At 36.0% G+C, this 14,807-nt stretch overlaps 1 protein-coding gene across 1 annotated transcript; it reads right to left on the bottom strand.

The window, feature by feature from the left end:
- Nucleotides 1–228: 228 nt before the first annotated feature.
- Nucleotides 229–5,417, bottom strand: LOC147273621 (SNF2 domain-containing protein CLASSY 3-like). Its single transcript, XM_086228241.1, has 4 exons — nucleotides 4,159–5,417; nucleotides 3,312–3,519; nucleotides 2,858–3,016; nucleotides 229–2,082 (listed from the first exon to the last, which is right to left on the bottom strand). Exons 1-4 carry the CDS (start codon nucleotides 5,415–5,417, stop codon nucleotides 229–231), a joined length of 3,480 nt encoding a protein of 1,159 aa, XP_086084367.1.
- Between the last annotated feature and the right edge of the window lie 9,390 nt (nucleotides 5,418–14,807).

Below are 14,807 nucleotides of genomic sequence, written 5' to 3'. Positions count from 1 at the left end.
TTTCCATTTAAACGCTTTCTCCATATTGATTTACATGCAATGGTGAGTTTTTCTCAAAACACTGTCAGAATTTTTGCTAATTCCAAAAACAAAACATTCAAGTGCATCATCTATGCCTTGCTTCTTTACATCTGTAAAAAGGGGGGAATACCCTATCAAGCTTACAACAGCTTCCCAAAATCACTTTGTATGAATTAAAAGCTTACAACAGCTTCAATGCCTTTTTAATCAGAAGTTGGCAGTGGTTGAAGCTTTGAGCTCATCTTCATCCAGCACTGCTATGCTTCGAAATAGATGTTTAAGATTTTCATGCTGAACCATCACTTCCAAGATTTTATCTTCTGAGACCGTATCTGATATTTTCTTCCCATCACCATATCTGTCAGAACCAGAAATGACCAACTCAGACAGCCTATGCTTCTCAGCTTGACAACTGTGTTTTTCCTCCTCTTTTGTTCGAGCCATGATGAGATGGTAGATGAACACCAGTTTTTTCTGTCCCAGCCTGTATGCCCGAGAGATTGCTTGCCTTTGCACAGATGGATTCCATGTGACATCAAGAAACACAACCCTTGAAGCTCCAACCAGATTGATCCCTTCATTGCAGGCTTTGGTTGAAGCTAGCAACACCTTAGCTTTAGTAGAAGGATCATTGAAAACTTTCATCGAGTATTGTCGTTGCTTTGCATCACAAGTTCCATCCATGTACAGAATCTCTTGCCCTTCAGTCCACTGAAGCTGAGATTTCAGCAGGTCCTTTGTAATGGTTAAGGAATCAATGTATTGACTGAATACCAGAACTCTTTCATTCAAAGCTTCACTAAGACGAACGAGTTCCATCACAAATTTTGCCTTTACTCCAGCTCCAGGATTTGATTGAACATTTTTCAAGGTATCTCGGTCATCAGAAAACAAGACTTCCTTAAGCATGATTGAAGGATGAACAGATATTTCAGCCTCCAAGCGATCATATCGAAATGGTTCCTTTCTTGTCACTTGAATTCTCCTAATAAAGCTCTCCTGTAACGGGGTTGGCTGTAAAATAACAAGCCATTTCCTTAACCCTGGAAGACTATCTTTAAGTATGCTACCTCTGTAACTATGCACAAATGGGGTAATCTTAGCTCTGAACACTGTGGCTAGTTTTGTATTATCATCAGCAAAGCTTTTCCGCCCTCTGTTCTTGGAAAAATCTCCACAGTATGCTGACTTGATTGAGTCACCGAGCTCTGGCCTCACCACACAGATGGTATTGGAGAACTCCAAAAAATTGTTCTGAAATGGAGTTCCTGACAGCAGAATGCGCCTTTTGGTTTTGATTTGTGATACGGTCATCCACATATAGCTCTTGTCATTGCGAGGAGTGTGCCCTTCATCAAATACTACAACGCCAGGTTGCTCAAGAAGGATCTTCCTTACTACCTCATCTTTTTTGGAAGCTCCAGAAGTTTCATTTTTTTCCTTCTTGTTACGATTTTCTCCACACAGTTTCTCAAAGAGTCCGTAACTAATCCCCAGGATGCTTTTTTCCTTCTTCCAGGAATACAACTTCACCTTACGCTTATCGAGCACACTGGACTGGCTTTCACGCTTCATACGATTGGTAGCTGCTTTATCTTCTTGGCCAGATAACTCATGGTCGTTAAGATTGTGAAAGGGGATGCCAAAATCCCATTTCTTGAGCTCCTCTCCCCAGGTAAGGAGCATGCTACGAGGAGCAATTATCAGTGGCCTGACCTTGCAGTACAATTTCATGTATGACTGGAGAAAGACAATGGTTAGACGAGTCTTTCCTGTTCCGGGAGCATGTGATATGATGCATCCATTCCCACCATCAGGGCTACTTGTTTTTTCCACATTTTCAAGATGAATTCCACCAGCCATATGCTTCCAAATAAACTCAAAACCTTCAATCTGATGATCATACATACTGCTTTTAACACCAGGAATTAAATCCCACACTGTGCCTTCTCCATTATGAGCATGCACATTGCTTTTAACATCAGGACATTGCTCATTAAAGGTAGACTGCTCCTCTCTCAGAATGCCTCTCGTGCTAGGTTTTCCAAAAGGGTATTTATCCTGGAATGATCATAACGAAGGGAAAAGTCACATATCTGATACGTTAAATCATAAAATTAAGCTGATAAGCACAGAGTATCAGAAAGAAGACAAGTTAAAGAAGAACAGAAATGAGAACCTATATAGTAAATCATTCAAAGCAACATAATTGACTAGACTCTGCAAAGCCTTAACCATAATTTGAGATTGGCCAGAAACATTCTAACAACATTCAGCACAACTAACTTGATGATTCTTATTTGAATCACTAAAAAAAATTGTACCTTTAGGAAGTATTAAGGCACATCAATGAGATCAAAGAATAATTTGTCAAGTTAAAGGTCAGATAACCTTGAGTAGCCAAATAAATCAAAGCGAGGGGTCAAGTCCAAGCTCTATTCACAAGTAGCATCACCAAAACAATAAAAATCCAACAATATCAAATAACTTCACCAACTTGAACTGGCAGTTTCTTTCACATCCTATCAAAATTTAGACAATTCAAGGTACAAGGAAAGGATAGAAATCACAGTGTGGTTCATTCCAAATAATGAATCCCAGCTATGGTAAGTAAGCCCTTGCTCTAACACTCTAAAACTTATCTGGATAAGATCCAACAAAGGATGCATACTAATGCATGTGCCAAATAACACATAATGCTCTGTACTCAGTATTATCATAATAATTAAATTTTAAACCCTGGAATTTAAATAAGTTTAGTCCAAATGAAAAAACTCCAAGTACTAATGATCAATCTTTATTGAAAATAAAATAAATATAGAAATTAAAGACTTACAAAAGATGGCATAAAATACTTGATCTCCTGCTTTACGATAAAGCAAAATCTGCATATGGTTCCAATCTCTTCATCAAGTATATATTCGTGATTCCCTTGACTACAACAGGGAGCTGTGTCAGCTTCATTAACAGGAGGGAGTGAATCTTTGTTTTCAACCTGCCAATCAAACTTTCACTTATTATAAACAAACCCATCCAAGAAAGAAAACAAACTCATGTGAAAAAGTACAAAATGGTTTCATGTATGCAAGAATCACGTGATACAGGGAGGCGAGACCAGAAGTACCACCAGCTATGCATGTAGAAAATGATAGGATTATTGCAATAATATAACCACTCATAATGATATTAGACACCTAAGTAAAAATATATACTAATAGATTATACAACACTATGGCAAATAGTACATACTTTGAAGAGAAGAGTAAAGAGTGTCGTTCAAGGCAACCTACCACATTAGAATCAGCGGAACCTATTTCACCAGTTCTGAGAGCAAAGTCATAATTGGCCCAAAGTTCATCTTGTTCTCTATCATATTCTGACTTCTCTGGTACACTTGACTGCTTCAAATTAAAATCGAACTTCAATGGCAAAGTTGTTTTCTTTGCTACTGATGGATTTGTTTCATCTTTGGGTGATTCGTCGCCAAAGGAAGCTAACCTTTCTGCATTAGAATCAGCGGAACCTATTTCACGAGTTTTGAGAGAAAAGTCACTTTTTGGCCAAAGTTCATCTAGTTCACTATCAGATTCTGACTTCTCTGGTGGACTTGACTGACCCAATTTAAAATCAAACTTCAATGGCAGAGTTGTATTCTTTGCTACTGATGGATTTCTTTCATCTTTGGGGGCTTCATCGCCAAACGAAGCTAACCCTTCCACATTAGAATCAGTGGAAGGCATCGCACAAGATCTGAGAGCAAAGTCATAATTGGCCCAAAGTTCATCTTGTTCTATATCAAATTCTGACTTCTTGGGTACACTTGACTGCTTCAAATTAAAATCGAACTTTAATGGCACAGTTGTCTTCTTAGCTACTGATGGATTTTTTTCATCTTTGGGGACTTCATCACCAATGGAAGCCAACCCTTCCACCTTAGAATCAGCGGAACCTATTTCAGGAGATTTGGGAGCAAAGTCACTCTTGGCCCAAAATCCATCTAGTTCACTATCAGAATCTGACTTCTCTGGTGAACTTGACTGGCCCATTTTAAATTCAAACTTCAATGGAAGAGTATTCTTCGTAGCTTCTGATGGATTTCTTTCATCTTTGGGTGCTTCATCCCCAAAGGAAGATAACCCTTCCAGTGGCACTTCTTCCTCATCATAAAAGGAATCTAGAAGATTTTCAAAATGATCTAAGTCTTTTGTTGCCTGGGTGCACTTTCTGTCAGCAAAGTTCCCCAAATCCCCTTCATTCTTCTTACATACATTCTGCACATCATTCCATTTGTCAGACTTAGCTTTCCCTCTATCTGACCCAATTTTCAGACTACCAAGATAGGTCTCGCCCTTGTCATCATTTCTCTTGTCATCAGACCTTGTTTTCTTTTTATTATTCTTAGTTCTCTGACCACTGAAACAAGTTTCATCAACATCATCACTGCCATCATCATGCCAAAAAGAAGAACCTAAATCATCCTCATCAACACAAAGTGGCTGACTAGAAGCTCCAGGTTTTGTTCTCTTCTTTCCACATCCTGAACTAGATGATGAACATGTTTGGTGTGCTACACAATTAAACTTTTGACCAGAATTAACCGCATCATCTTTGTTGCTATCAATGTCATTGTGTGTATCAAGTAATATATCGAACCCGAGCTTTCTCTTTCCCTTCACACCAACCTCAACACTTTGCCCCTTTCCCAGTTTCCCACTTCCCTTTCTAACCTCACTTTCATCATTATTCTGCCCCTTTTTCACCTCAACATCTCCACCACAAGAATTCAACTTCTCTAAACCAGAAATTGGTGGCTTTTCTGGTTTACAATCCTCACCATCTGAATAAAAGCTTTCCTCCTCACTAGACAGGGTCTCCATTTCATATGAGCCATCAGAAGCATACTGACTACCATCCTCACCATCAACCTCACTCTCATCTTCACTGGCATGCTCATTGGCATCCTCGCCAGCACCCTCACTCTTCTGCAAATTCAAACAACCAAAACCTCCTCCTTCTCCCTCTTCACCTGAAAACACAATGTCATCATCACTATCCTCCACATCAATTGGATCCACATTCTCAGTTTTCCCAAAACCCAATTTAGATTTTTTCCCATTCTTCAATCCTGCACTCTCTCCAGGACAAGAATCCACTGAATCCCCATCCTCTTCTCCCATAGAAGGCACACCATGATCAGAAACAGATACAGACTCAAAGTCCAGTGTACAACGAGGTTTCAATTTAAAGCGATCAATCATTCTCTTAGCCGCCACTTTTCTTAGAGCTGAGTCACGTACACCATGCTTCTTGTTTTTCTTAATATAGTCCCAGTAAGCTTTGTCTATCCTTGCCCTTGTTCTCGTAGCTACAGGCAAGCTATAGTCAATAATCGCCATAGCGACAAAGGCTCGACCTTTTCCTACCAAAAAACCATCAAAAGTATCACAAAGCATCTTTACACTAAAATCACACACAAACACGGAAATCGTACAAAATATGCATTTATATATATATATATATATTTGTATCTACACAAAAAGATACCAAAGAGAGTTTAGAGAGAGAGTTACCAGCAAAAATGGTGAACTTGCAGAGAGACAGATACAGAGACACAGAGGCAGTTCAACCTTTTCTACCAACAGATATAAAGAGTATCACAAAGCCAGCACCTTTACACCAAAATCACACACATACACACAACGACCGTACAACACATGCATATATATACATATTTACAACAAAAAAAAAGAGAGAGCAAATAGAGCTTAGAGAAAGAGGGTAACCAGCAACAATGGTGAAATGCCGAGAGAGACAGAGATAGAGGCACAAAGACAGAGAGAGTGACAGAGTAGGAGGAAGACAAAAGAGCGCCAAGCAGAGTTCTTTCAGAAATGAAACCTTAAAAAATCAAAAAAGAAATGGACCGTCTCTCTCTCTCGCTCCTTTTTCTTACTGGGACTCTGTGGGAGTGAAAATGACGGTCAAATTGTGGTCCTCAACTTTTCTGACCAGAATGCCCTTTCCTTGGTCTGCAAGTTCGTACGGGCAAGCTAGGGGGTGTTTTGTGGTAATTCGCGTGCCAGAGAAGAGGGTTGGTCACTGACTCACTGGTGTTTGCATGGAGTTGGGAAGAGCTGCGATTGGATGGTGTCCTTCAGAGTTCAGACACCGATGAACGGCCATGATGAAATGAAAGTGATGAATGAAATTATTATTACTCTCTGTCCAATTGGATTACAGTAAACCAAGCCAGCAGGGTGCCAATTATAAAGCAAAATTTAAAAAAAGAAAGGACAAAATTAATGTTATTACAAAAATTAATATTACAATGGTAGAACACTTCTTACCTTCCTTAACAGCTCGACTCTTATTCTTTGTTATGCTATTTTATGGTATTGCACTTTGACAATGGTTCGGTCCGAATCTATGTCCTTTTGTTTTTTATTTCACAAAATTAATTTAACCCATTATAATATTCTTAACTAAGTGACTACTAACATTGTATATCCCTTATAGTTTCAAAAAAAGTTTCTCATTCAATCAAAAAAACAAACTATGTAAACAGAAATGAAAATAAATCTTCAAACCCACACTTGTGGTGGTAGACATCGAACCAAGCCTAGAGATTATAATTTGCCAATGTTGGCCAGTTATTCTATTTCTTCTTTTTTTCTTTATTTTCCTTTTAGGGTTGTTGTTATTCGCCAACTTATTCTGTAGTTTGCTTATATAGAAAAAGAAAAAAAAAAATACAAGCAAGTTAGGTTGGTCAGTTAAAGCTGAGTATGGCAGGGTCTGTACTTGTTTGAATGTAATTGGACTCCAAGCCAAACAGTGTTAGGAGGAAATAGCAAACTGAGCTAGCCAATTAAGGGGTTAATGGTGAATTTGAGACCATATTGTAAATTTTGATGGAGAGGATTCCAAACTGAGTTAGCCAAGGAGTTAATGGTGTTGGTCAATGGCGAGATTGGTGTGTCTGTCATTCTCATAGAGAAAGGGTTTTCAATTTTCAATTTTATTAGTCTTAATAATTCATTTTTTAATACTTTTATAATAATCTCCTACAAAACCAGCAGCTCTTGACCTTTGAGTTCCAACTTCCAACCATCTACTTAATTAGGCTTTAATTTGATATATATTACAAGCCCACGAGAGTATATATCCACTTCAACATTAATTGCTTTTCTATAAACAGATTAATTAATACATATTTATTAGGGGACTAACTAATTGAGTGGTGTTACACCAAAAAATACATATTTGTTAGGAACTAAATGAATATTTGTGCAGAAGCAGAACCCATGTGAAGTAATATACAAGTTATTACAGATTGATCCATTTATTACACTGTTTTTCTCTTAACCTATTCCATTACAAAAATACAATGCTTTTTCGGAAAAAATAAAAAAATAAAAAAATTTGGACTCATTTTTTCATGAAAGACTTAATTGCCTTTAATTAATTTGCTCTGGCAGAATTGCAGGCAGCTAGCTGGTTTCTACTTTGTATTCATAAAAATAACATCCGCATCTACATCACCCTAGCTATCTGTCAAAATCAAAATTACACAATTCCAAAGTCTGTTTCTTACTTTCTTCCCTGGTTTTTTTTTTTTTTTTTTTTTTTTTTTTTTTTTTAATAATTTCCTCAATATTATTATTATACTCACTAGCCTTGTTTGGCAAAGGTTGGTCAGTATGTTATTCTTTCTTCTCCTTTTTCCTCTTTTTTCCTTTTTGGGTTGTTGTGATTGACTAAATTGGTTGAGTGAGTAATTGAGTAGAGTTAATTACACTTACACCCCCTGAGGTTTATTGTCTTTTCACATACACCCCCTGGGATTTCAATAATTACACATACATCCCATGAGGTTTCAAAACTATTGCATATAACCCCCTACAAGAGAAAAAAATAAATAAACAAAAAAGAAAATATTTGTATTGAGGTTGAACCTTACACCTTGAGTAATCTTATTAGGTCATTTTATCCCTTAGTATGCCTTTTTGCATAATTTCTCATCATTTTTTGTCTCACTATAGGGGGTTATATGCAACAGTTTTGAAACCTCAGGGGGTGTATGTGTAATTATTGAAACCCCAGGGGGTGTATGTGAAAAGACGATAAACCTCAGGGGGTGTAAGTGTAATTAACTCTAATTGAGTATGTCTTGGGTGATATTGTACTATAGAAGAATCACAAGCTACCTATAGGTTGGCTCAGTTAAAGCTGAGTAGTACTGCAGGGTCTATTCATACATGCAATATGTGGACTCCAAGCCAAAAAGTGAATTTGAAAAGAATAAGATGAGAAAAGGAGAGTTGGCATGAAAGAGATAAGATTGTTTTTTGGGTCAATAATGCAAGAGATAAGATTAATTGTATGTGAAACCAAACCATATTTGTTTTATGGGAATTCGATCACATGCATTAATGTACCTTAGTAAGGACTTGAAGTTATATATTGAAAATGCACAACTTATATATATATATATATATATATCTCCATTTTTAGCTCTCTTTATTTTTCTAATATAATACCATCTTAATTAAGCTTTCAAGCTCTTTTCACTATAGTACTTTCCCTTTAAGTTTTTTTTTTATTGTTTTCCTGAATGACCCTCAACTAAAAATGAGAACCCATCTTCTACCCTGTAGCTCCCTGTACTTGATCCTCCTTCAAAAACAAAAGGTCCTTGTTCATTGCCACGTACTGTTTCTTCAGGGTTTGATAATGGTTTTTAATTAGGCTTTAAATAGATATAAATTACAATCCCACAAGAGCATATATCCACTTCAACATTTTTTTTTTTGAGAGAGTTATCCACTTCAACATTAATTGCCTTTCTTTAACAAATTAATACATATTCATTAGGAACTAAATGATTAATTTGTGCAGAACAAATGTGAACTTGTGAAGATTAATACAACAGACATATTGCATCTCTAACATTCATTACACTGTTTTTTCTTAGCCTATTACATTACACAATACAATATTTTTTTGGGCAAAGATTAAATTTTTGACTCATTTCAAAGACTTGCCTTTAATTAATTTCCTCTGCAGAATTGCAGCTAGCTAGGCAGCTGGATTTTTTTTTGGTCTAAATAGGCAGCTGGTTTGTATTCATAAAAATAGCATCCACCACCACCCTCTCTTTCAAAAATTCAAAATCACACAATTCCAAAACTGGTTTCTTTCCTGGTTTTGAATTTTGATCTTTTCCTCAATAGTATTATACTAGTAGCTTGCTTGTTTGGCAAAGGTTTGCCAGTTATTCTTTCTTCTCCTCTTTCCTTGTTTTTTCTTTTAAGGATTATTGTTGCTATTCCCAAACTTGCTTTAGGAGAGCATCTTGGGTGATATTGTACTATATACAAGACAAATACAAGCTAGGAGGTGTTAAAGCTGAGTCAGCCAGCAGGGTCTCGACTTGTTTGGGTCACTGACTCATTGACTCCAAGCCTGCAAAAATGGATTTGAAAAGAATAAGATAAGAAAAGGAAAAAAATGTTTTACCAAAAAAAAAACAAATAAATAAAATGGTATGCAATAGATAAGATTGCATGTGAGACCATGTTTGTATATTTTTATGGGGATTCAGATGCATTAATGTGATTGCCCTAGTCAAATTAAAGATTTGAAGCTAGTGTTATTGAAATTGCACAAATTATATCCCCCATTTTCGCTCTCATTATTTTTCTGATATATACCAATTTAGTTTGATGTCTACTTTGTAAACTCTTTTACTGGTTTTTTTAATGACCCTCATCTAATAATGAGAACCCATCTTCTACACTATAGCAAGGACCTGTACGTACTTGATCCTTCATTGTTTGACCAAAAACAAAAGATGTCCAATTCTTCATTGCCACGTAATGTTAGTTTCTTCAGGGAAAAATGGTGTGTCTGCCATTCTCATAGACAAAGAGTACAGGTGTAAAGAAATATATATACAACATACATATTCAATTCTCAACATTAATCTAGAGATATATTCCATTTATCAAGGTACTGTTTTTAATTTCTTAAGCTATTTACATAACAAAATACAATGTTGGGGAAGAGTTTTTTGGGACTGTTTCTTTAGGGTTTAAAAATAGTGCTTATAGGCAAGAATGGTGTGTCTGCCAATCTGCCATTCTCACAGAAAAAAGGCTGGTGTGAAGTACTTAAATAGAATAGACATATATATTCCATCTATGTCAACATTAATTTAGAGATTCCATTTATTACCCTGTTTTTAATTTCTTAACCTATCTGCATTACAATTTACAAGATACAATGTTGGGTTTTGGACTGTATTCAAAGACTTGCCTAATTGCTTTTAATTTCCACTGCAGAATTGCAGCCTTGCAGGCAGGTTTAAAAATAGCATATCCATCACCCTGTCAAAATTACACGATTCCAAATTCTTTCTTTCTTGGTTTTGATCTTCGTTTCTTTCTTGCTTTTTATGTTTTCTTACTCAGAGAGGGAGAAAGAAGATAAATAATGACTCAAATTGTGCTATTAATTTTTTTTGACAAAACTACCCTTCCCTGGTCAGCAAAAGGACCAGGGTTATTTCTGGTAATCTCGCCTGAGAGAGGAGAGGGTTTTATTTGTTTGCAGACGAGAGAGGAGAGGGTTGGTCATTACTCATTGGTGTTTGCATGGAATGGAAAACTAGAACCATGATTGGTGTAAAAATGAGGGGTTTGGATGGTGTCCAAGCCGGGATGGCAGGATGAGTGGTCATGATGATATTGATGAAAGAAATTATTAGTATTAGTATTTAGTTTCATATATGTAAGTTACAGCCTAGGAATGCAAAAACCACCGTTACTCTGTTCAATTGGATTAGACCAAGGTTCCAATTAATGCAAAATTTAAAAATTAAATGAGAAAAATGTTACAGCCTCTATTTTGTTTCATAAGGTTATAAAATCTGAAGCTCTTCTCCATTATATCTATATAAAATGAGAAAATGTAATCATGAAATGAAGTATGTGTACATAGGATAATGACTATTTGGTTTAATGAATGATATCCAATCTCATTTTGTCAGAGTAGGTCTTGAGTTTAAAACTCATATATGCTAGTTAATTAATAAAAAAAAATAGTATGTATACATAGGTTTAATAACTATAGTGCTACAACACTTACCTTCACATGCATTATAATTCGACTCTTTTGTTCTCCATTATACTCTTCTAAAATCTCTATTTAAAGTGGTTTTTTCAATGAATTAAATTTTGAAATTTTCAATGAAATTTCGCCAAAAATTTCATTTTTTTAGGGTGTCGAAATCGAAACACATGTTTAATAATTTTTCGGGAAGATTTCGCCGAAATTTTCAAAATTTCGACGAAATTTATCGAAATTTTCTATTTTCTCCAACTTCAGAAATTCAACAAAAATAGCTCGAGACTCCAAATAATTCACTGAAAAATTCTACGGACTCGTATTGATGAGTACTAATTTTCTATAACCTCAAAATAGTCAAATTTCTTTCAAAAAAATTATGAAAAATCCTACTCTTATAATTTAATTTTGAAAAAAATAATAATCGTCAATTTTTTAATTTTCATTTTCTAAAATTCATTTCCACACAACTAAGCTCTAGAACCACAACCAAAAGTCTAAATTAGTTAAAATAAATTTAAAGAAATTTCTAATTCCTTTAAACAAACCTTAAAACAAATTTAAAAAATTTAAGTAACAAAATGACCATAAGCCAAAATTTGGGTTATTACACTTAGTGAAGACAAAGCTTGGCTAGGTAAGAGACACGGAAAAAAAGGAAGGAAAGATAAAATAAAAAAATAATAAAAAAAAAAGACTAAAGAGAGAGGCACAAGGAAAAAAAGTAAGGAAAGAAAAAAAACAATGAGGGGGGGTTTAGGGCCTTTGGGCAATTGGAAAAAAAAAAAAAGTTTGAGATTTCTTTTAGTTATTTTAAATCTTAAACTTTAATACATTTATATATAAAAAAAATAATTAAAAGTATCCTAAAGGGCTTAAAACCTAATATTCTAAAAAATATAGAGTATATAGGGTTTAATGTATGGATTATAGAGTATAAAGAGTATTAGGGTATATAAAATATATAGAGTATTAGGGTTTAGATTTTAGATTTTAGTATATAATTAAATTATACAGTATAAAGAATATACTAATTTTGTTTATTCATTATACTAATTTTATTTAACAGTATTTGCTCCAGCGCTCATTATATTCACCTTATATTACATGAAACCTACTATATAATTTGATTTCTTCAATATTTTTTATCAATTTAGTAGATAATATGTTAAATAAACATATGGTAAAGTTTCATTCAAAATTTTCGTATTTTGATAGCAATTTCCGTCATTTCCATCTAATTTCTGTCAAATTTAAAAATCTTTGAAATTTCCGTCGAAATTTCTATCAAAATTTCCTCGAAACCCGAAATTTTATTCCTTGGGTTTTTCTTGTATTTTCCAAAAGGTATAAATATCTGTAAGGGATGGTTCTTGGATTTGAAAGAGAGTATTTAGAGATGTCCGAGGGTCATACCGTACTCATTCATACTTCATGTCATACTCATACTAGCCCATTTAATAATGTTTTGTGCTTGTATCTGCCACATAGCCAAGCCTAGGCCCTACGGCCTAGGTTGCACCTTTCCCACGGTCCACTACCCATTTGTTCTTGTACCTTGTTCGTATTGTACCTTCAACTGGCTAAGCTTAATTACTTTTTTTTTTTTTATTTAGGATTAGAAACTTATGTTATTTCTTATAAAATATTAACACTCTTTCTTCATAAATTTTTTTTGAAAAGTTTTATACTAAGAAAATAAATGTGAAATTAATTAATGGCAGTAATAATAATGTAGGATACATTTGCATCTTTTGTTTTCCACTATGCATCTACGTACCTAAGTTAATGTGCGCTTCAACTCGGGTGTTCGCACTTTTATCTTCCTTGGTTACGGTTACTATTTATTTTTTAGGGTCTCTCTGGTTCCTTTGGTGGCTGTGGTTTTTACTCGGTGCTGACGCAATGAGATATTAGGGATTCTGTGGGTTCTGCTCACTTCCACCTCACGGTGGTTCTCGGCTTCCAACCACTGGCTGAGTGGCTCTCCTAACCCACCTTCTTTGCCTATGGTATGGTCTTTTGTTTAGATGGATGTTTTTAGGGGTGGGTCGGAATACCGCTATAACCGAACCGCACCCGAAAATCGACGCTACCGATCCGCCCAGCAACCGCTCCGACGAGAGCCGACGCATTGGTTGCGGTTTTCTAACCGATCCGACAGGGGGCGGAGGCGGCTTCTAAACCCCCACACCGTCGGTAAACCGCACCGACCGACCCTTCTTCATCTTCTTCTTCTCTCTTGGTTTCTGGCAGCAAGCAGCTTCTTCTTCTTCTTCTCCTCTCCTGGTTTCTCTTTTTTTTCCTCTCCTAGTTTCTGGCGCGCAGCAACTTCTTCTTCTTCTTCAACCTGCAACCTCGCCGCCGAGATGGACGATCTTTCTTCTTCGACTGTTGCAACCTCGCCGCTGCGATGGACGACCTCAGATGCCGTCGCCGCGATGGACAACCTCAGATGCCGCTGCAGCTTCTTCTTCTTCTTCAACCTGCAAGTCCTGCAACCATCGCACAGCCACACCAAGCACAGCCACACCCAAACAGAAAGCTGGTCGGTTTGGATCCATTTCGAACCGATCCGACCGTCACTTGCGGTTTCACCGACAGTCGGTTCACCGACAGAGTCGGTGGCGGCAGCGGTTGGCGTTTTGCCCATTTCGACCCTTGTCGGTCGGTCGACGGTATGTGGCTGGCGGTTCGGTTACCGACACCGACCCACCCCTAGATGTTTTTGTTTGGGCCATTTATTAATTGTTTTTTATGTTTTAGGCTTGTGGGCTCTTTCTTTGTATTCTTTGTATTCTTAGTACCCTTTGGGCTCTTTTAATGCAATGATTATTTCAAAAAAAAAAAGGTTAAATAGTAAGTACAAAATTGTAAGAGCTATGTTGGGTGGGTCGGATGGGTGGATAAGGAGGATGTATGTGTGTAGACAATAGACCTCATTTAAAGTTTAGGGTTCATATTTTTCTGTTACATAATATGAATGAATGATGAATTTATATTTGTAGGGTCTTATACGGTATATGATTAATACAATTCACCCATATTATCACGTGATATAAATATTATAACATGTGAATAAGTTATATCACGTGATAATATATCGGTTATACAAAATAATTTATTCATCTTCTCACATAGTGAAACATAATCTAATATGGTCCTACTTTAACGAGTGTGTGTGAGACCCACTTAAATGATACTCAAAGTTCACTATTATTAATTGGTCAAATCAATTATTCTAAAAAGTCAATAATAATTTGAGCACTAAAAAATGGTTATATCAAAGGATTTGCTATTCTGTTTAAAATTTGATTTTTCTAAGTGTTGAGCACCAATATAGATCTGCACAAGGAAGAAGAAAAGGCAAAAAGTCAAGTTTTGCACCAATATTGATTTGCCTAAGTGTTGTACCAGCCTAACCATTTCTGACGTTAGAGAGAGAGAGAGAGAGAGAGAGAGAGAGAGAGAGAGAGAGAGAGAGAGAGGAAGTAAGGCAAAAAGTATGGAGAAAAAATAAATTGGAAGGGTTTAGTACTCAAGTGTTGCTTATCTTTGTAAGAGAATAACTAACATCTCTCTGTTATATGGATAAGTGTTATCCCAATTAGAGAGAGAGAGAGGAAGAGAGAAAGAGAGTGAGAGAAAGAGAATGAGAG

Source organism: Dryas octopetala, chromosome 9 (genome assembly GCF_963921425.1).
Source record: "Dryas octopetala chromosome 9, drDryOcto1.1, whole genome shotgun sequence".
Classification (NCBI taxonomy): domain Eukaryota; kingdom Viridiplantae; phylum Streptophyta; class Magnoliopsida; order Rosales; family Rosaceae; genus Dryas; species Dryas octopetala.
Note: the sequence above shows the minus strand (reverse complement) of the source record. Positions and strands in the feature narration are given on the sequence as shown.

Bases quoted from the DNA above. Each gene is read 5' to 3' on its own strand.
- LOC147273621 (XM_086228241.1), bottom strand. From the start codon at position 5,417: ATGGCGATTATTGACTATAGCTTGCCTGTAGCTACGAGAACAAGGGCA. The intron at 3,520-4,158 runs GTTATCTTCCTT...TAATGCAGAAAG, and splicing joins GAAGAAGTGCCACTGGAAGG to GTTAGCTTCCTTTGGCGACG. The intron at 3,017-3,311 runs GTAGGTTGCCTT...TTTGATTGGCAG, and splicing joins GTTCCGCTGATTCTAATGTG to GTTGAAAACAAAGATTCACT.